This window comes from Siniperca chuatsi, linkage group LG21 (genome assembly GCF_020085105.1).
Source record: "Siniperca chuatsi isolate FFG_IHB_CAS linkage group LG21, ASM2008510v1, whole genome shotgun sequence".
Lineage (NCBI taxonomy): Eukaryota > Metazoa > Chordata > Actinopteri > Centrarchiformes > Sinipercidae > Siniperca > Siniperca chuatsi.
The window spans coordinates 13,964,216-13,986,685 of NC_058062.1; the positions used below are offsets into that span (position 1 = coordinate 13,964,216).

A 22,470-nucleotide genomic window follows, 5' to 3' on the forward strand; every position below is an offset into this window, starting at 1 on the left:
TGAACGTTCTGTTTTTTGACCAATAGTATTGCTCTGTGGGCGGGACTTTGTGGTAACGCCTCTGTGTCTCAGCCGCTGTCATTCCCGAGTGGATTGTTTGTTGTCAAAATGGAGTTCTTACTTGGTAATCCGTACAGCACTCCCGTGGGCCAGTGTATAGGTACGTTAGCCTTTTTATTTTTTATCTAATTATTCATTAGAAATATTTTACTTCCTCCACAATACATAATTTGAGCGTGGACAGACATTTGGTGTTTTCTTACGGTACCTAAGGTCGTGGCAGTGGAAATAACGTTAGCCAGCTAGCAAGCATCATCGCAGCAAACGTCATCTACTCGGAATGAGCTTTCAGCTAATGTTAGCCAGCTAACCTACCTAACTTTGTCCGCTGTAATCACAAGTGAATTACGCCAAATCACTACATTTGTGTAGACAAAACAATGCAGTTTTCAGGGAAATTTAATGAGAGGGAATGGCATGGGCAGTGTAGTGACATGGCTTAAAGTGGCTTGTAGAGGCTTAGCCAAGTTGAAGTTCAGGCAGTATTTCCTGAACAATAGTTGACCACACTGCTTGCTCAACATAGCTGGTTTTAGTTTTAAATCTCAAGGCTCTGTGCTTATTCGTCCTACAGAAGAGAAGAAAGACGTGGCCTACCACATCCCTTTGGTGTAGTTGCATTTAACTTTGCGTCTTGCCGGTTGTTTGCAAAACTGTTCAGAGATTAACAACCTCAAACCAAGAGCAGTTGTCATCAAGGCTTTTCTGTGCCTTTATCATGAGAGAATGGCACAAATGATAAGAATAGCCTTTCTGTGAGATCTACAATGTTTTGTCTGAACATTCAAAAGTGTAGTCTGGGTGCAACAATGTGCTTTTCTTTTCTTTTTAAGCAGAATTTCCTGTTTTATTAATGTTGAGTTAAGCCCCTGTCAAACAGATGTGGCACAAACATGAATTTCTCACAATGTTGATTTGTGTTTACCTTTAAGTCAATGCAGCAGCTGTCGCAGAAGCATTTGTTGTTTACATATTTTCTTCTGTGAGTAATAGTAGAGTAAGCTGCTCTTTTATAAATAAGGGCCTATCTGTGTAGATCTAATACTTTTTCATGTTTTTACCTAACATGTTTTTCACTTTTCACTAGAGATAGAAAGTAGATAACCATGCAATGCTTTAATCAAGCTCCTTAGTGCACTGGGTAGAAACAGTTTGGAGGAAGGACGACTATAGGGCCTTTGAATTGTCCCCTGGCCTGCGTGAGTGTTGCCCACCACCCACTGGTCAGCTGCTATGTGCCATGTCATCCAAGACTGCCCTCAGGCACCAACTGTGAGCATTGTCTCAATCATTTTAACCTACAGAGGTCCTTCTAGGTCATGCATGCAGTTGGCTGTATGCAGCAAATCTTGGATTTCCCCATTTCATAGAGATGGCTGCATCCCCTGCCTGATCTCTGCAGTTTGAGTTGTACAGCCAGTTGTCTGTTTGGCTGTTGCAGTGGTGCTGTACACCACAGCAGCAGGGCAATGGATCAGCTTATCTGAAAAAATTAGAGGGAGAGATCGCCAGAGGACACCGATAACATGCGATGAGGGACGCATTGTGAAGAACTTTATAGAGCTTTTTCATTGGCTGATGGAGAAAATACATTTAAGGGATCCTCCTCTGTTTTTAATGAAGCATGTTTAGTATGGGAATCTGTAGAGCTTTGTAGGTAGGACTATAGGGTAGTTTGCCATGTCAGCCGTTTATACAACTCCACTGACTATTGTCTTTTGCAGAATATAATACAAAAATTAAAATTCTAGATTTAAAAATTTCTTCCACTATTTGACCAGACAACTTTCCTCTGAATGTTATGCTAAAAAAATCCTCTACAAAACCAGAATTTGCAGCCATATTCAATATTTGGCAACCAGCTTTTGGCTAGCAGCTGGTGTCAAACTTCTGCTATTACTGAGCTATGTAGAAGAGGAAAAAGTGAGCAAATACAATAAACAGAAAATAAAAGGACAAGTGGAAAATGTGTAGTGAAAGGAAGAGTCTTAAAAGAGGACAAAACGTAGAGAGATGGGGTCTGAGAGGGACTGAGATTTGTGGCTTTGTTGGCAGTGCATGGCACAGCCTGCCACCGTTAAAACCATGTGATCGACTGGCTTCACTGGTGTGGTGTCGATTCCCAGGACTGGGGGGATTGACACAACACCATGAATGAATGCACTCAGCAGGCATTTAACTTCATTAGCAAGGCTCTGATTGTTCAGTGGCGTTCTAGCTCATTTCACATGGAGAGATCAGATTTTTTTCCCTCCTCTCCAACCCATGCTCTGCCCGGCCTTGACCTGACAATCCACTTGAGGAGATTACACGGGATATCCCAGGGGCAGTAGCTGGTTAATTCTTCCAAACTTATGCTTTATAGGCTGTACAGCCTAACACAGAGGCACAGCACAGTGTTTTTTAAATGTTGCCCGTGTTGAAATTCACTTTATGTCTCTCTGTTTTTGTAGATAAGTGTGTTTGTAGGTGGGATAAAAAAAAAGATGCCTGTCTTTCAGTGCTTGCCGAGTCTGTGACAACTAAGTTGATTAAAGAGGGGAGGTAGAGCATGAATAAGTTATTCAAGCTGTCAGGCTTGTCCAACACTGAGCTTCCCAAAAGGAAGGCAACGCAGCCCAGTGAGAGGCTCTTGGCCTGGGCATAACAGCCTGTTCAGGGCCTCTGTGCTTCAGGAAGAGAAGCTTCTGCTGTCCAAGCTCAAGAATCGTCTAATGAGGATCTATTGTGTGTCAGTCACAGCTCACTTCGGTAGAAAACCTTTTTTTGTTTCATTGTGAATCTTGCCCCAAATGACTGCGATCCTGAAAGATATCAGCATCCACAGACATGATGGATGGATTCGAGGGACGGGAGAGGAAGGAGGAGACAGAGCGAGGAACGCAGTGATGACTGCAATGCCAGTTCATCACTGTAGCTTCTCACAGTCTGGATCACATTATTTCCTGGCTGTAGCCAAAACGCTATTAAATGGTAGGGTGGAGTGTGAAGGGGAAAGCAGGTCTCTGTGGCTGAGTACACAGCCGCATCACACCCACAACCAGCTACACTTTCCTCTACGATGTTAGCTTTCCTCTTTCCAGCTGACCGTTTTAGTAATTTACTAGAGTTGGAGGCATCGGAGCAACAGGTGGTGGACCATATTTTATAGCACATGAGGGTTTCTTGCGAGACTTGGAGAAAACAATGTTGTTAAAACTAAGTGGAATGAAGAACTGTAGTAGTCTGATCTGTCTCCTGATCCTAGACCCAAGACTTCATCCCAACTTCATCCTATTAATGGATCTTGCTTGGACAGACTGTCCACACCTCAAAAAGAGAACTAAAAAGTTAACAAAGGATGTTCACCTGAATTTATAATTGCAATAACAAACAGCTAGAGTAGATTTTTTGTAGTACATGCTATCATTTTATAGCTGTTTTACTGTCTTATTCAGTTTATCATTTTACTGATTTTTACTGTGAAGTTACTCTTGACAAAAAAACATTCTCACCAGAACAAAATATATCCAAGAAAGACATTAAAGGCCCTGAAAACATGTTTTCTCAATCAGTTTCTTACTATGAGAAATGGGATCCTATATGAACACAGTGTTAGTAATAGCTTTGGTTATTTCTCGAGATATTTCTGTATTTCTTTTTTTCTCTCGGCTTATCTCACGGTTTGAAGTGGGCGGGGCTCTTTTAAATGCGTACTTCCATGCACCAATCAGGATTCAGCAACATTTGAATCAGAATCTGATGACAGTTGTTTGGTTGTTTGGCCACTGTCAATCAAATCTGATCAAACCACACCCACACAGTCCTACTGGAGCAGATTAGCTGAGTTTTAATTGTTGCTTATTTAGTTATAAATATATAATTAATTTATCTTACCTGTATTATAGTGAATTATATTTGATGTGTGCCTTGATGTGATAGTGAGCAGCTGTAACGAAAGAGTTTCCCCTCAGGGATCAATAAAATATTTCTGATTCTGATAATGTTATAGAGAAATACATAAGATTTGAAGCCAAGTTTTCAGGGGCTTTAAAGTGTAGACACACACAGTCTATTCAACTGAGTAAATAAGGTTATGGCTTATGATTTATTTCCCATTGTCATATTGCTCGTACCCTCAAAATGCTTGGCTGAATAAAAAGGGACATTAGAGAGACACACAGCACTGAAGTGTCACCACATGCTGACTTGCTTACACAACAGTTTTACTTTCAGTGTAATGAAGGCTGAACCATGGCTTGCTTTAATTAGTGTGCATCGACTTTAGCACAGGCGACAGTCCGAGCCTGACTAACATGCAGCATCATGTTTACTAGTGAGACAGCTGGCAGGGTGCAAACAGTGGATCAGGTATCAAAACTAAAATTTACTTCGGTGCCAGCCACCCTCAGGTTTGGGTTGTGGATTAACCAAGTAGGCTGTAGGCGTATGTTTCTCTCCACAGGTGGTATTGTCATTATGTTAGGGTGTGAACAATGCTGGGTCTGTGTAAAAAGGCACCAGCTTTCTGTCTCGCACCACATATTACTGTAAATTAAATTAAAAAACTGATGCTACACGACTACATTACAGTGGAGACTATAATGAAGGTAAGCCAGGGCTCTACACTTATATTTATTTTTAGGGGCACAGAATAAATTTAAGGGGAAATAACATTATATAAATATAAATATTCTGTTGAACTTTTTTGTGTTTCCCTCCAGAGAGGGCCACAGATGGAGGCCTACAGAATGAGGACTGGACCCTCAACATGGAGATCTGCGATATCATAAACGAGACAGACGAGGGGTGAGCTGCTACACCTTCTACAAGTTAATCATTGTTGGGTTATGATTTGCTTCATCAACGTTCTGCAGGATTAGTCATTGTCACACACTGGCTGAGTGACTCCAGCAAATAATACACTGACTGCTGTGCTTCACCAACAGACACCACACTACAGAAAGCCCTTTGTTTTCTTTAGGTGTCACTTACTGAATGAATGAATTAAATGCTTATGTCAATCTCCTACATTAAAAGATGCTCAGTCCACTGTGTTTATAAGACACATTGTAGATTCTGCATCTTATGTGAGACCAAAAAAAGACCTGATTTGCATTTTCATTGCTCCTATAAGTATATCAATGTTCAAAATAATTTAAACAAAAAGCTATATCTGCCTTCTCCAGCATTCAGAAATGTTGTTACATTTTATCAGACCACAACAGCTCTAGATCAGGTTTGGCATTGCAGTATTATGATGGTGATCTAAAAATGTTATGTACAATAAAACATATACAGTAGTTCCATTAATTTTGCACTTTTGTAAGTTTCTTCCACAACACAATTGAATTCACTTGTAGTTATGTATCCTAGAGAAAACGTTTTTAGTTCACCTATAGTAAGGCATATTAATCATTAAATAGTTTTGTAGCCTAAATAAATGTAATTGTCAAGGGATCCCAGCCAGTATCTCCTTTATGCAGAGTGTGTTTTTCAGGAAGAATATTGGAATCTGTGTTTTTCCATTTTTCCCTCAGCACTTTCCTTTTTCTCTTTTCCCTGCTTTTTCACATTCTTCATGCCTACACACACTCATTGTCTTGGCATGGGACATGGGGCCCTCTCTGTCACACTCAAAGACACACACACACACACACACACACAGAGAGGGAGTTCAGTTTCTTGTCTGCAAGATGTTCAGCAAATTAGACAATGTCTGGTTAACTCCAGACTTTAGACTTGATGTTCATGAAATGCAATGTGATGCAACTGAAAAAAATGACTTTTTGTGAACATGTGTTGTCTTAACACATGCAACTATGTGCTTTCACATGATCAGTTATCCAATTTTACAAGTGTGACAACACATGATAAGTACTAAAGGCAACTGTAACACTGAATCAGAAATGCACTGAACACACACACATACAGAGTGCTGTCCGAGAAAGCTATACAGTTTATCAAACTTTATGCTCTCTCCATACGTTTCTATCTATTTCATTTCCCTCACTCAATAAATGTACCGTATCTCATGAAGGAGTTCATAAAAGCTTATTACGCCTCATCTGCAGTGGAGAGACGGGCAGTATGAGGCAGAAAGCCAACCTGAACTCTTTGTGCATGGACAGCTTTGATCTTGCCTTGGGAGAAACAGAGTCACACGGAGAGAAGAGGAACAGATGGTGTGACGGTTCTTCTCTGTCTTAGTCAAACAGTTACACTGACAGACTGACTGGCATCTGTTATTGTGGCACAGGAAATCATTTGTTCCAACAAAGTCAAAGATGTTATGCCTACTCTCAGCTGGGGTGCTTCATCCAGCTGTACCTTCTCTGCCGTTTCCCTCTAGGCCAAAAGACGCTATGCGTGCACTGAAGAAGAGACTCAGTGGCAACAAGAACTACAGAGAAGTGATGCTGGCGCTAACGGTGAGAAGTTCTTACTTTTTATTGTAAAACTGTCATCAGCGACGAAAACTGGTACATTTCGTGATGATTTTCTTCTCAGGAAGCTGTGTCCAAGCTGCTTTTCAGTGTGTAGGCCACATGAAAGGATTGCACCCTGCATAAAACTTGATCTCTCCAGATCTTTTGTTCTTTCTTGGTCATTTTATTCCACCGTTTCTCCTGGCCACTGTCAGGGCTGTTTTTAGCCATGCCTTTTGCATTGTGTTCATATCCACCCACTTCTTTGACAGCTCTGCTAGTTAAAAGCCCCTCTGTGTGATGAAAGCATCCTGACTGAGATCTTCTGTGAACGTCAGAGAGCAAAGTCCTCCCTCTGTTTAATCTCCTTCCTCTCTGCAGGTTTTGGAGACGTGTGTGAAGAATTGCGGTCACAGGTTTCATGTCCAGGTGGCCAGCAGAGATTTCATTGATGGTGTGTTGGTCAAAATCATCTCCCCCAAAACCAATCCTCCAACCATCGTACAAGACAAAGTGCTGTCGCTCATACAGGTATTGGGGCTTTCTCTGTTATTGCTGTTTCTGTTCCTGTTCACAAATAAGCCACACTTCCATTGCAAAATTGCATGATACATGACATCATGAAATCATATTGTTGAATGACAGTTATTCTGCTCAGCGTGATGGTAACAGTCAGCTTTGTAAATGGCATCATGTAGGTCAGTGGTGGTCTCTGGGAAGCCCGGTGTTGCAATACAGACTGCAGCCTCTGGTGCTATCCATTTACCTGAGGTTACCTCGGCCAACAGGCGGTGTTCTCCGTCTCTCTTTCCGCTGTCCTCTAATTATTTTTAGAGATTTGTTGAAGGAGACCCAACGGAGACTTCACTTTTAGACTCTGTATTTCCGTCCTTTGCTCGGTCTATTTACGCCATCAGAGAGTGTATGTCTGGGAGGATGCAGGAGCTCCTTGACTATTTAATTTTTATTTTTTTGGATTTGCACACAGGGCAGGATGAAACACCTCTTCATACTGCTATTGGGATGTAAAATTACTATTTAGTCTTTTATGTTTATTGTATGTCACTGTGTGTGTGCGTGTGTGTGTGTTATGACAGGCCTGGGCTGATGCCTTCAGGAGTAGCCCTGATCTAACTGGTGTGGTCCACATTTATGAGGAACTGAAGAGGAAAGGCATTGAGTTCCCAATGGCAGACCTGGATGCACTGTCTCCCATCCACACACCACAGAGGGTGAGAAGAAAGAAATACACATACAGTACATCGGATGTGTATATTCACACAGCAATATCCTAAGGGGTATTTTTTTCTTCCAGGGTACACCAGAAGTGGACCCAGCCATGATCAAGTACCTAGCCCCTGCCTCACCTGCTGCTGGGACTCCTGCACCTTCCCCAAGCCCTGCCTCTGCCACACAGGTCCCCAACATGCCCAGCCCCATCACAGCAACCCCTGAACAGGTGAGAGGCATCGACAGCAACAAACCTTTGACCAATGAAATGAACTTTTAGTTGCACTTGTTGCTTGTAAAATGAAGTCAACTTAATTTATTTATACAGCCCATTTCCCTGTCTGCAGTAAAGTTGTGAAGTGCGGAAAATTACAGCAGATTACAAGATTTTACTTGGATATTATGACTAACTCCATCTCCTGCCTTCAAGAACATTTGGAGCACTGCTGATACTGAATAAGCCCTGAATGTTTTTAAATTACCTTTGTCTCTGCTTTCAGATTGCCCGGCTGCGCAGTGAGCTGGACATAGTGAGAGGAAACACCAAAGTCATGTCAGAGATGCTAACAGAGATGGTCCCTGGCCAGGAAGATGCCTCTGACCTAGAACTGCTTCAGGTTAGAGGCACATGACTACACAATGAGGTCTATCTTAACCAAATACATGCAACTTCACACATTATCGCTCATGTTGTCCCTGACATGACTTCTTTCATCATAAATCTGACTTTGTGTTTTAATTTTTAATGTGGTTTTAAAGTTGCAATGGCAAATCCAAATCAGAAGATGATTTGGAGCAAGTAAATATGATTTGTTTTTGTTCTTTATATGAAATGGTCTGTGAAGAGATCATATTAGCATCCCTACTCTAAAATGAAACACTGGGGATATAGGCTCATACAAAATATTTTACTATATGAATTCCCACGTAGTGTAAAAGATGTTAATTCAGACAGCAAAAAGCTTTCCAACATGGCATGTCATTTGTGGAATTATGTGCAGCCACCAGGGGGAGTAGTGTCTTTAGTTTTCAGAGGAATTGCTCAACGCGCCCACAACTTATCAGGAGCCAGTTGGCTGAGGTAAAATTCCTGAAATTGGCAATTAACCAGTGGTATAGAAACTTGTTCAGAGTTTAATCTCCTCAGGCCAAATCCACTCATGTATTTATGTCAGCTGCAAGGATCTGGCCCTGAGCTAAGGTGCCCGTTGCCAGTTGTAATGGTTATGTGGTGCCTTTTCTGACTTTTCTTTTTTCTTTTTCCAGCTGCTAAAGAAAAAGCATTCACAGAATTTTTACACAGTTGAGCAAATACATTCAACATTGAATGCCTTGTAAAAAAACAAACAAAAAACATACAGTATATTTATTGTACAGTTAATTTTCCCAGACTTAGACTATGCTCTCCACCCATTCTGTCAAAATTCAGCCATATAATATTGTATGTGTGTGACAAAATTATTTGTTAATACAGGGTTGGGTCATTAGTAGACATACATTTGTTTGTGTGTGTGTCTGTCCATCCCTTTATGGCTCGCTCTTTCTCCATCTCCCTTTGTTTCTATTTCTATCTATTGATTTATCAATTAAATCTATTGATCAATCTGTTGATGTGCCAATCTACCAAGGAGCTGAACAGAACATGCAGGGCTATGCAGCAGAGAGTGGTTGAGTTGATTTCACGCGTCTCTAATGAGGAAGTGACTGAGGAGCTGCTACATGTCAATGACGACCTCAACAACATTTTCCTCCGATATGAGAGGTACGATCAGTCAAACCATCAGTCAAACCTTTATTTGTTAGAAAAATCCACGTCAAGTTAAAGAATTTTTTACCTCATCAGAACTTTGTTGTCAATACAATTTTTGCCTATCCAACAGCTGAACTTGATGTTTTTGGTTCACTGTGTTTGATGGATAAGTAATTAGTGCTTGTTAGAACTTTTTTGGTTTGACAAATTGTATCACAATCCATGAGTTTAAAGATGAGGCTGCAGATGTGATTATACCCATGCTTGTCAATGAAAAATCCCATTTTTGAGAAGGCATGCTTAAAGGTTTTATTGATAACATTTTTATGTAGATGAATAATAAAAATACATCCGCAGAGCTTTTAGAAAGGTGCGGAATAAAGGTATCGCTTTTCCTAAAAGAAAATATTATGATTGTGAATTAACTAATTTAAAAATTTTGACGGGTCCAAAATGATTGTTTTGTTTCTCTGTGTAAGATGCCTGACGTTTGGTTCCCCCTTCTAACGGACTTGTGAGCCAATACTATAACAACGTTGGTAGCACGTGGTATCTCTCTGTCGTCAGCGATCAAGAGTCTTAGTTGCCACCAGTTAGTGTGGAAAAAACGGGGTTAATGGCTGAGTTTGACGGTAAACGCCATGAGCGCCCGTCTTCACTCCGGTACCAATCCCAAGTGCTCAGCGACAAAAGGAGGAGCAAGACCAGGGTGAACATTGGTTCAGCTTTTGCTCGTTGGAGTCAGCTGAAGAAGTTTCAAGGGCTGAAAAGCCACGCCAAGATGGCGACTTTTCTTCTTGACTGGTAAGCTAAAGCTAAGGTTTACTAGCTAGCTAACGTCTGAGTCTCACTCATGGATACTCGGATGTATAGAGCTCAACAGTAACTGCGATTACATGCACACTTTTTTGTCATGCACCCGTCTTCCTCAAAGGCTACTTAGCGTTTGTTTGATCGACTCCCTGAAGATGGATATCTGTTCTCTTTGCCGTTATCGTGAATTACATTTAATCAAGCAACAGTGTGATAACAACGTATTTTTTTTTTTTTTTTTTTTTGGAAGCGAAGAAGCGTTCGTCCAGACGCATTTACGTCACGATGGAGGGCATGCGCAGAAAGAACGCAGCCAGACCGTAATCAGGTTAATAGTTTACATGGTATAGTTTTTCTTCTGATCAGTTTATGAATAGGTTAAACCTACCCCTCTGCAACCGATTGAAATTTCACTTGGTTTGGGTGTGTTTATTCCAAATGAGGTGTTTATATGGAGCATTTTTATTCTGTTTGGGCTTTTAAACCGTTTATAACTGGACTATAAGGCTTCATGTAAACGTGGCTACTGAAGTTCTGGAAGTGAAAATCTCATTCATGTTCTGAATAGAGGTTTTGATTATTAGCCATAATGTCATAATCATCCAAGGTAGACTTACCACGAGCTATGAGATTGTGAAACGATGGTATATGCTCCTGTAGAAGTCTATATGAAATCAACTTTGTTTTAAGAAAAATATGTTTTAGTTGCAATCTCATGGAGAAGTACTACACTACCCATAATCCTGAAGTGTTACAGCTGCGTGTGATTGGTGGAGCTAGCTGTTACCATGGAAATGTTTACCGCGAACCATAGTGAGCTTCTTTATATACAAACTTACAACTTACAACAGGTTTAGCTAGTGAGTTACTGCTACCACTGAACTCTACGATTGTTACTTTTACCACAGAGTAAACATGATTTCCCTTTCTGACATGCTGCCTCTTTTGTAGAGAATCACTACAACACTACAATAATGACAAAGGTTAAATTCAAGAAGAAGCGCGCTATTATTGTTAGGTTGGAAGTAGTTGGAAAGGTATCGTTTGCAATGGTTTATGGGATGCGTAGTCCCTTCACTCTTAAAATAATTATGTGCACTGTCTTGTACCTTTGCCTTTTTTCCTCCGTTTTCCAATCTTGTGAAAATTTTATGGCCACGAATGGGAAATTCAATTTCGGAACCGGAGCTGTTAAAAAAGGACCCTTCGTGAGGGCTTGGTGCATATGACAAAAAAAGTTTTCTAGCTTCTGACCCACTGAATATGCGCAGTAGTGTTTCGTCCACTGGCCCCTTCTGCTCGGCCCATAGATTTTACATTGTGATGACGTCACAGATTTTTAAATCACTTTTCTCTGCTAGAGGAAAGTTTTACAAATATAAAACCTCCATGGATCAAAAATTCATAATATAATATAATCAAAAATTCATAATATAAAAATTCATAATATAAATATAATATATTGAGGTATGCTGTCAACAGTTTTACAGACATCTCTTTTATAATGGTGGCGTATGGGGGAAAATGCTTTTTGGGCCGCAGGGGGATTTTTCGGTGCAATACCATGAGTGGCCACTGGAAAAAAATTGGAAGCAAGGCTGAATGGCGGCTCCGTATCAGCTCTCTTTATACATCCGTGGTCTCACTCCACTCGACCGTGAAATATGCAGGTTGTGCAACGAACTGGCAACCACTAGAATGGAAGGGGAGAGGGGAGTGCTTCATCTAGTGTCTGAATGTTATCGCTAGCACCTTTTTAACACAGATCGAACCTAGTTTGAGATCAAACACCAGAAATTTACAGAGCTTGTATGAAGAACTGTTCATAACTCCTTTCCTTTAAACATTCTGTGGCTTCAAACTAGTAAAATGTCTCTTTCATGAGGTGTCTGAAGATGAAAGATGTGTAAGCATTTCAACCTCACAAAGCTTGTGGGTGAAACATTCAAAGGTTTTTGTGCTGCTCGCAGGTACGAGAGGTACAGGTCGGGTAGAGCTGCACAGAACAACGGGGTGAGTACCATCAACAGAAACTCTGCGTGTTAAAAGGAAAATTGGCCGTTTTTTTTTATTTGATGTCCAGTCAGTGGTGATGGTAAATGTAGGCAATTGAAGCAATAAATTCCCCAGTGAGTGCTATATTGACAGAGAAAACTGAGTTTGCTAAGTAGTTCTTCCTGCCTTCAGTGATGTCATTTGACAAGACAGTGACATCATTGGAGCAAAGGAAAAACAACAGGCTGTTTCAACTTGGATTTCTAGTCTCTGCCTGCGGTGGGGAAGTTTTTGGTTTAGAAACGGATATTGTGGTGATATTGACAGTAGAAGTGCAGCTAGGCTCTGTTAGCTTTGTTGTTATACAGAAGCCCGCTGAGTCTCGCTGGGTGAGGGTGGGCATCAGAAGGTCATGCACAATGCATTCTGGTACATGTAGGCATTGTCAGCATGGCTCTGCTAGCAGTGCCGCTAAGGAGAACTCAGATTTTTCTGTCAATATAGCACTCACTGAGTGCAATTTTTCTAACAATAAAGATGATATGAGAGATGTTTCAAACATAAATCCATCCACATAGCCATTTGTTGTGCTTATTTTACCAATTTAGTATGTGAATTAATAACTATTTACTGTGTATTATAATAGCACACACAATCCACTGTAGCATTAATATGTAAGGCAGTTTCAGCTCTATTAAATCTGGAAGAGCAAAGCAGAACAAGTTCCAATCTGCTATTTAGAGAGTACATTTGCCAGTGTCAGTGATTTGCCAGAGGATCAGGGCATCTCGTACTACATCCCACATAGCTGTTTGTTTTTGCTTTCTGTTGATTCTGTGTGTTCTGTCTGTTTGTGTTGTGGCTAGCTGATGGAGGCAAGTATGATGCTGGTACCATGTTCAGTCCTAGCCAGTACGCAACAGAGTGAATGTTAACACGTCTGCTATATGGAGCTAATGCTTAGACCCATACAACATGTCAACATCAGTACCACTGTGCGAAAATAGATGCTATATGTCCTTCCCTCCCCACCTTCTTGCCTTCTGTCTCACACATCTGAAGTCTTGTACAACTGTTTATTCAACAGTATTGTTCCTAGCCTCCAATCCACAACTCCTGACCAACAATGTTGTCTCAAATTGTGTAAATAGTCAATCCTGTAGAATTTCAGTAGCTACAAAGTATTCCCTCTGTTTACAAAGAGCAAACACTCAAACATATAATCTTCCTTCATCTCTATTTGCTGGCTGAACTGTTACATTCATCAATTTTAGCAAAACCTCAAAAGCACTGCATATTGACGTTGTTTCTTCCTTTATTCAAATCCATTGTTGACAGCCATCTCTCTTTTCCTCTCTCTGTCCCCTTTTCAGATGTTGAATGAGGCCACAGAGGACAACCTGATAGACCTTGGCCCAGGCTCCCCTGCCGTGGTCACGCCCAGGATCACCTCCAGCCCTCCACCCCACTCCACTGCCAACGCAGCTGCCTCCCCAGCCCATAATCCCACTACAGCCTCACTGTCCTCTGCACTAGCTGGTCTTGGTAAGAACAAAATGTTATCAAGTCTGTTTTCCAGTGTGTAGAAAAAGATACACCTACATGTACTTCTTGATCCCAAATTCCAACTATCAAACTCTCACCAGAGCTGTAACGTCCCTCCTCCCCAATCTCTGCAGACCTGGCATTGAAGAAGCAGAGTGTAAAAAGTGCTAATAATCTGGCTACTAATGGGGAAATAAGCCCAGCAACATCACTAATTGCCAGACACTCTTCCCAACCACTGCTAGCTCCCTTGTTGGTCTCTAGAAAGTTTCTGCACTATATAGTATTCTGGTTAAAGCTTAGATATATTGCTGTTCTGATCTTGATGTAGAGGCAGCTAGACAGTGCGTAATAGTAGTGCTAAATCTTCATTGCATTTTTTTTATTCATTCCATGTATCCTGTCACTCCTTTTTGTTGTGTTTCTTTGAATCTTTCTTCATAATCCTCCTTCTCCTCCCCTTCCTCTCTCGCTGTACCTCTACAGATGTTGCTTCTGACAGCGTGAGTGGTACCCAGTCCTCTCTATCAGGCCCAAACCAGGATGACTTTGACATGTTTGCCCAGACGAGGAGCAGCTCTCTGGCTGAACAACGCAAAAAGTAGGTCTAGATTTCTAGATTTTGCTTCTGGGGCAGCCCAGAATCTCTCATGTTATTATTCAGGGTGTCATTTATTTTAATTAAATAGCTATTCATAACCACTTTTAATATTTAAAATAAAATACACCCATGGGCATTTTAACACAGTTTGCTCCGTGATGTTCACTGCATACAAGTTTGATAAAGTTTTATACTTTACTTTTTGATGTGTCCACTGTCCCTTAACCTGCCCTCACTACATGTTCTTATGTCAGTTATTTCCTCCTGCATTTCCTAGAATTACATTTGAATACCTCCACGGTATGGGTGTTAATCTGAAGAATTTGTTGCCTTCAGTTGTATGTTGAACATTTAGGTGGAGAGAATAAAAGTGATAAAGCTAGGGCAAGAGACAAGTTTTTGACTATTGACTGTTTAGGCTACGTTTATTGGAAGAAATGAATACTTGGGCCCCCTTCTCCAGTGCTATGGATTTGTTCCTGTTCCCGATGACTGTTTGTCCAAATTGCAAAAGAATGGGTGTCTGGTGGCTCAGGGGGCTGTAACAGCCAACATCCCTGGTTTAAATTCGGCCAGAGACCTTTTGTCACATTTCATTCCCCTATTTCTGTCTTTCTCCTCTGTGCTGTCTTATAAAGGCAATATAATATGAAAAATAATATGAAAACTCATATCAAACCCCATCGTTGCTGTTCTTGAAAAATCTCACTGATGTTAGCATTTGACAAGATATTCATGGAAATAAAATATAGTATAATTATAGTATAATCAAAATGGGTGAGAAATGCCAGATATTGTTAGTTTTGCTGTGTTTGACAGTTGGTTTTTTTTTTTTTTTTTAAGAGAGACTTTTAGGGTGGATCTTTCCTTCATTTGTAATTGTTATTGTTGTAATTTTTTATTTTTGTTGGTATTTTTAATTTCTCATTTTGCTGCTTCAGTGCTATATCTGAACTATGTTGTTTGTTTTCGTGCACAGTGTAAAGTATGAAGACCCTCAGGCTCTGGGCGGCCTGGCCTCTGCTTTGGATGTGAGACAGCAGAACGCAGGAGGGGTGAGTACACTGATGCATGAAGTTTAATGCAGCTTTCACCAATATATGGAGTGTGGGTGCTGTTATTTACATGACTGACAACCCTTCCCGCACAGGTCTGTCCTCAGCCCTTGGTCACTCCCTGCATGTGATGGTCTGTAATACTGTATGTTCTACAGTGACATTTGTCCTGTGTGCAGTGATACTCGATCTTTGATCTAACTAAAAGCATAGGTTTCTGTACTGACTATTGCTATTACTGAATAGCCAAAATAAATATCTTACAATGTGGTAACTGTGCAAGATTTAAGCATAAGTACTCAAAATGGTACCATATGTGTAATTTTTTTGCATTTGTTTTGGGTAAATATTAGTTCTAGCAGCTCTTAAAAAATATGGATTCAGATTCTCCTTCTTCAAACCAGATATCAATACTTTCTTTCTATTTATTTAAATAAAACACCACACAATCAGTCACACATGCAGACACACACAAGCACACACAAAGTGGTGATTGCCCATACCACCCCTTTTTTGTAGTTTAGTTCCCGATGCCTCGTACATCATTTTTACTTGAGGGAGTTCAAAGTCTTTTTCCCCTTTTTCTTTTCCTCATTTTCATCTTTATGGAATGAACGTTTCACCATTTTCTTTCGTTCTCCCCTCTTTTCTCCCCCTTTTAAATGGCAATCGTCTCTTGCATATTTGACATCTCCTCTGTCTCTCTCTCTGCACTGTGTGCTATGCTGTGGTGGGGCCTGCTACCTTTCTTCTCTTGTGTAAGGTGTTGTTCTGTTGTTGATTCAGCTGAGGGTAAAAGGGGATGATAACCCAGCAGATCAGGAGCTGCCCATAGACAGCTGGCTTATTACCCAAGGAATGGTGAGGACTCCATCCTCAGTGTGTCCTCCTACCCTCCCTCATGTCCACCGTCACCCCCGCTCTCAACATCCTGCAGCATCATCAATAATCCTCATGAGCTGCTCTTCATTTTCAGCCTCATCTCACTGCTCTGCCCTGGAATGCTCAAACAAGCCCAGTAACAAAAAAGTTTTTCCCCCTATAACATCCACCTCCATGTCAAGTACAGATGTTGTGTTGGGCAATATGACAATACCTTAAGCAATAGAGATTTGTCAAACAGTGCTCATTTTTATATACTGTTTCTACTGAGGTAGCCATCTCTTTAATATCTGTTTTAGTTGGTTGTATTAGGCCATAGCAGGCAATGTTGCAAATCATAAAACGGGACTGTTTTATGGCAATACTGATTTTACAGGATTTTTGCATAATGTAGTATCATGATTTGTTAAGTATTAAATTCACTGGATTAACTAAAAATTCTTTAGGTATTTCATTGATACAACCAGTTTATCAGTTTAATTTCCAGAAAACCGTATGTATCGCTGCGGTGAAACTACTTATATAGTAATATAATATTTTATCCATATTGCCCACCGCTATTGTACTCATGGGCGCTAAACACTATACCTATAACTAATGCTTTCCACTTTAATGCCACCCCTTTATGGATGGGATAATGAGCCTGACGGGTCACCAGGAGCTTCCGTCAGCTCCATTCATCTCTAACAGTCAAACACTAAAGCAGCAAGGAAGTACAGATACTTCTGCTACATAGCATTGTTAAATCAACAATGATGATAACATGTCATCCAAACATAAAAGAATAAGCAAATGGATGGTGGTTTGTTGTGTAGTGGGAAGTCAGTTGTCCTCTAACTGTCTTTGAATCTTAGATAGATACACTAGATGTAATTAACAACAAACTCATTGTCTCATTCTAACCCCAAATAGATTAACCACCTAACAGATGAATCAGTATTTGAACAGTGTGACAATTATGTTGATGTTATGACTGTGAATATTTGAATATAAGGAATTACACTTTGAACTTATATCAGCTGTGAGTCATGATAGGAACAGAATTCTTATTGCGCACTTTTCTACAACAGTTTCACCCCAGTTCACAGCTGCATGTGTTTTGTTTTATTTGTTTTTTCCCCTGTGAATGACTTTCACTGCCCCACTACCTTGGCCTTTATTTTGAAATGCTCCCTCACTGTGATAACGGTGCTTTCACGAGGAAACCCCACCTGTGTTTATGTAGTGTATATAACAGGGCCTCAGGAAAATATAAAATTTTTCAATTGCACGAGACTTTTAAGTATTGTGTGAACATGAACGCCAACCCATACCATCCATCCTTGACATGGCTTCCAACATCACAGTCACTGCACGCCATGCAGCGTTCGTGTGTGCTCCGCGTATATGTGTATGCCGTGGGATTGTATGCCCTGCCTCTCGACAGTCCCTGTGCTTCCAGCTTCTCCCATCCAATCAATCTCTTAATCACGTTCAAGTGATTTGCTAATTAACTAATGATGTGGAATAATTAACACTGCTGTGTGACATTAGTCGGCAGCTGTTAAGCCATGTCAGCACTACAGAACTAATGAGAAAAAATACACAACCTGGGAAATCATGTTCTCATAGAAGACAGCTGAGTAGCAGATCGTTGCACATGAAAAGACAATAAGAGCACAGACTTGAGAGGGGCAAAGTTTCTTTTTCTCATTTTGATTTGTTTTATTTCGATCATCTTCCTCTCAGAGCCTTTGGTGATTCCTATGCTTGTTATTTTTGTGTGTGTGTTACAACTTTTGTTTTTGTTGTCGGGGTCTTTCTGTTGCGTGGCTTTGGTGCTACCCCTTGGTTTGTCCATGGCTTTGCTCCATAGATCCCCGTATCGCAGTCCTCTGTCATGGATGACATAGAGGAGTGGCTCTGTGCTGACGTGGTGAGACTTCTTTACCTTGATTTATGTATTTTTCTCTCCTTTCTCTCTCTCTCTTCTACCCTCGGTTTTGTTTTGTTTTGTTTTTTCTTTGATAGCACATTTCATCCATCCATCTCATATAACTGCATACATTTGACTTTAATTAACTTTCGCGTCAGGTCCTTTCATTCACTGTAATCTAATGTATTTTCCACCAATGACTGACATAACAGTTTACTGTGAGGCTTGACATACAAATGCTAACATAGTGCTAATGATAGTCAAGTTAAAACAGCTGATATGAGCTTCCTTAATATATGCATGTGGAGTTGGGCTCAAGAAGGTTCCTTGTTGTCTTCACCTGCGAAGTGTGGGAGGATGCATGATTGACGGATCCTTCGTGAGCGACTTTGTATGGATTTGTCTCAGTTTGTATGAACTTTAGAGGCATTTGACTTGTATTACGCTTTTGTCTATCAGCTTATTGTGTTGCTGATTGTACACTACTAAGCTTTATTTCTGTCTTTTGAAATAAAGACAACTCCACAAATAGTTTCTGCCAAAATGTGTATTTCATCTGATGACTTTTTTTCCCTTTTTAATAGAAAGGGGATGCCACCGAGGAAGGGGTGACCAGTGAAGGTATTCACTCTAAGTTTTGTTAATTTTCACCCTTGTACTGAGTCAAAATATAACATTGATAAACCCTCAACTGTCCATGTCTCTGACAAGTCAATGCTTCTTTCAGAATTTGATAAGTTCCTGGAGGAGCGAGCGAAGGCAGTAGACTCTGTGCCTTCTCCCCCCAGAGCTAACCCTGCTCACCCTGCCCGTACCCCTGGTGGCTCCCACAAGAAGGCTGAACGGACGGAAGACGCCCTCTTTGCGTTGTAGACTGTTCTCAGAGAACCTCGATCTCTTCTCTAGGGTGTCTAAAGGTCGCCCTAAATAATCCCTCCCAAACAGTCCTTCCAGTCCCATTTCATCACTGACTGGCAGTGGTGTAGCAAGTGATCTCCACCTCCTTGTCTTTCTCTTGCCACAGTGTTATTCCAACATGCAGAGGTCCAACATGTTTACTGCGCACAAGTGTGCTGCGTTTTACTATATATGGATGTATTAATCTGTTAGTGTGGGATGTACTACTCGCATCCCTGCATCTCATTTGTAACTTGCCACCAGAGGAAGACAGCCTTACTTGTCTGATGTGGTTTAAAAATGTGGTATATTACTGCGAGATTAATGGAAAACGTTCACTGCAGTTCAATGCATTGAGTCAGTATGGAAGCATACAATTAAGATTAAATTGTGTTGTCAGCTAATTGCTAATTTATGCATTTATTGTTTTGATGGTTTGTTCTATACTATGTACTAGCGCTGTGGTTATGTTTTTTACAAATACGCCAGTTAGAGCTCCAGTCATGCTTCTAATACTGAGATATGTGTGGAATGTGCAACATGTTATTACCTAATTTGCCTGAAGCAGTGTGGAGAACAGACTTATGTTAGCAGGCAAACTTTGCTAGGAATGTAATAGCTAAATATTAGCTAATCTTGATGAGTGTATGCCAGCATTCCTTTTAACCAAAGGGAATAAAAAACAAAAAAATCTTTAAAAAAATCACTCCTTAGGATTCTGTTATGTATTTCAAATGGCTAAGGGGAAGGAACGTGCCCATGGAATATTTTCCATCAGTCTTTTCAGTCCTCTGAAAAGCAATGACAAATTAGCTGAGAAAAGGATGCTCTTGAGCAATTGCAAACACTTTCAGCCATTCCAAAGAATATTAAGGCTTTAATGACCAACTAGCACTGAATTTTAGCTGTCGAACAATAATCACGTCCATGTGTTATAAATGTAAAGGGATCATGAACTTTTTCCTTCCCCTGCAACATTAATGCCTGTGCACTTTGAAGCAAAAACAAATCTGTATTTTGTCCTTTGTGTCTACAAGATGGTTACTATTTTTCTAGGGGAATGGGAAATGGTCTTTAGATTGACTTCATTTTGCGCATAAATTTTCTAACTATAATTGCAGTGTGTGTTCATATAGAAGTGGGTTGATGACTGTTAAACTAAACTTTTAAGAATATTAAAGATTGCATAAAGATTCAAGACAAAATATGGCATTTAAATTATCAGCAAGACGCTGGCACCATAATCGACTAAAAGACTAAACATATAGCTTACAGTAATGCATTGTCGTAAAGGATATATTCATATAGGTAGACTTTCACTTACTCTATATTATGTAATCTAAATACCTCAAAATACAGGAATGTTAGTTTCTGTATCTGGTTAAAAATGTATTGGCTCATAGTAATATCCAGAAGACATAGAGGTTTATGTATCATTTGAACCCCTGAGTGTATTTTTATAGTTCATGTAAAAAAACAAAAAAAACAAAACTTTTTTGTACCCTTCATTGATCTTTTCGTGGTTGAGGCTGAAGCATGCAGCGAACAAAAACACAATTGTACTTTCTTTGAGTTGGCCAGTCAAAGACGTACTTTCATTCTTGGTGTATTTTCATTCTGGTATGATTCATCTGCTCTGGCTGAAGCTGCTGCCAAACATTTCTGTGATTGACTCATTTCAGCAAAGTAGCTCTGACTGGAGTTTGTCTTTGGTGTATTTACGCACATTGAGTCAAAAAGCAATCCTGTCTCCATTCCAGCTCTTTTGCTGAGGCTCTGGTTTGTTTTAACGTTGCTCTGCACTTGAAAGATTTTTATTTTCTTTCAGTCCATTTAAGACCAAAAGCCTTGTCAATTTAGGCATTCCATTTGAAACTCCTCCCAAGCTGTAAATGCCTAATCATGCATCAAAATTACGTGTTGAATTATCCATCCATCTGTCAGTATTGGCCTTCCACTAGAGGGAAACATTCATGATTTGTTATACTTGTTAGCATAACTTCAACGGTGGCATTGAAAATGTATTTGTGTCTACGTAACCATTATGATTAAATATTTAAATGTATTTTAGGTGAGGAAAATTAATGATTTATGAGCTTTAACTTTAAAAAAAAAAAAAAAAAAGCTGTATGGTTACATATGGTGTGCTTATAGGTTTAATATGGTTGCCAGGTAACTGAGTTAATAGCGTTAAATTTACAATCAGCCATTGTGTTCACTTTGAAAAACTTTTACCATGCAGGCTGAACAAAGAGGATTACTAAAAATGTAACGAGATCCTTTAAAAGGGAACTAGGGAGTAATTTCTGTTTGTGTGTTTCATATCTCTGGATCTGTAACAAAGTGTATTGTTACTTGCTTTTATGAGGCTTAAGTCCTGATTGCAACATGTATTCCTCGAAATTCTGGCAATCTTAAAATGGTTACCGAATGTCTTTTAATACTGATGAAGCAGAACATTTAGCTGATGTTTTGTGGACATGGAAGAGGGGCTTGTTTTCTGTTGGTGGGTGTCCCATGTCTGTTTGGCTGTGGCGTCTGCTGCCATTTACTCATGGTCAGATTTGTGTTTGACCTAATGCACGTATGTAACTGCCCAATAAAACACTAGCAATGTTTGACCTCTACCTCACAACTGTTTGTGGTTATTTTACAATATAGGGTTGTGTGACAGTCTCCTACTTCTACTTCATCCACATGCTGATGTAACCCACCCTCAATCTTGCAGTGTACTGGCCATCCATTGTCCCATGAGCCTCTCACCCCCTCCCTATATGTTGGTTCATGGACACTTCATCCATTCTGCTCCAATAGTTTAGCACACATGGCATGTAAGCAAACCTTCGTCACATAGTTTGCTTCCTTCGGTCGCCTGTGGAGCATCACTGGAAGGTTTCCAAAAATCGAGTAAGCAAGTGAATAAGACATGCACCTATATACAAACACACCCCATCACCCACAATGCCAGGCTTGCTAACAGGCTTTTAATATTGCTCCACTCCCCTAATTACTGACAGCAACTTTGTAGTGTTATTCTAGGTCACTGACCTATTTCCCCACCATGCCTTTGTGGGGCTCTCCCTTTGTGTTCATGTGACACGTGTACTCACATTATAGTTTTACTGTTACTGATGTGAAAATAGTTTGCTTGCCCATTGTTTACATTATTAATAATTTAAGTGTGTTGTTTACTGGAAGAAGCTTTACTAAAGTAAATTAGATGTATAACAACACTGAGGGAATAGTATTTATATAAATTCCTTTGGCCAAAATTTACAATTTGCTGCATTTTTAATTCTTTTTGGCCACCTGTATACCTG

General features: G+C 40.2%; 1 protein-coding gene across 7 annotated transcripts; it reads left to right on the top strand.

Annotated features, from left to right (window-relative positions):
• Positions 1 to 12: 12 nt before the first annotated feature.
• On the top strand, positions 13 to 21,777 carry LOC122868857 (TOM1-like protein 2). 7 transcript variants are annotated; one of them, XM_044181246.1, is made up of 16 exons: positions 13 to 160; positions 4,764 to 4,848; positions 6,392 to 6,470; positions 6,849 to 6,998; positions 7,565 to 7,699; positions 7,783 to 7,926; positions 8,198 to 8,314; positions 9,326 to 9,459; positions 12,231 to 12,273; positions 13,629 to 13,800; positions 14,287 to 14,401; positions 15,381 to 15,456; positions 16,243 to 16,317; positions 18,194 to 18,253; positions 18,838 to 18,874; positions 18,981 to 21,777. In XM_044181246.1, exons 1-16 carry the CDS (start codon positions 109 to 111, stop codon positions 19,124 to 19,126), a joined length of 1,620 nt encoding a protein of 539 aa, XP_044037181.1. In that variant the 5' UTR covers positions 13 to 108; the 3' UTR covers positions 19,127 to 21,777. The 7 variants fall into 7 exon arrangements, with proteins under 7 accessions (XP_044037181.1, XP_044037182.1, XP_044037184.1 ...); XM_044181248.1 differs by lacking the exon at positions 13 to 160 and adding an exon at positions 4,053 to 4,649; XM_044181247.1 differs by lacking the exon at positions 16,243 to 16,317.
• Positions 21,778 to 22,470: the final 693 nt, after the last annotated feature.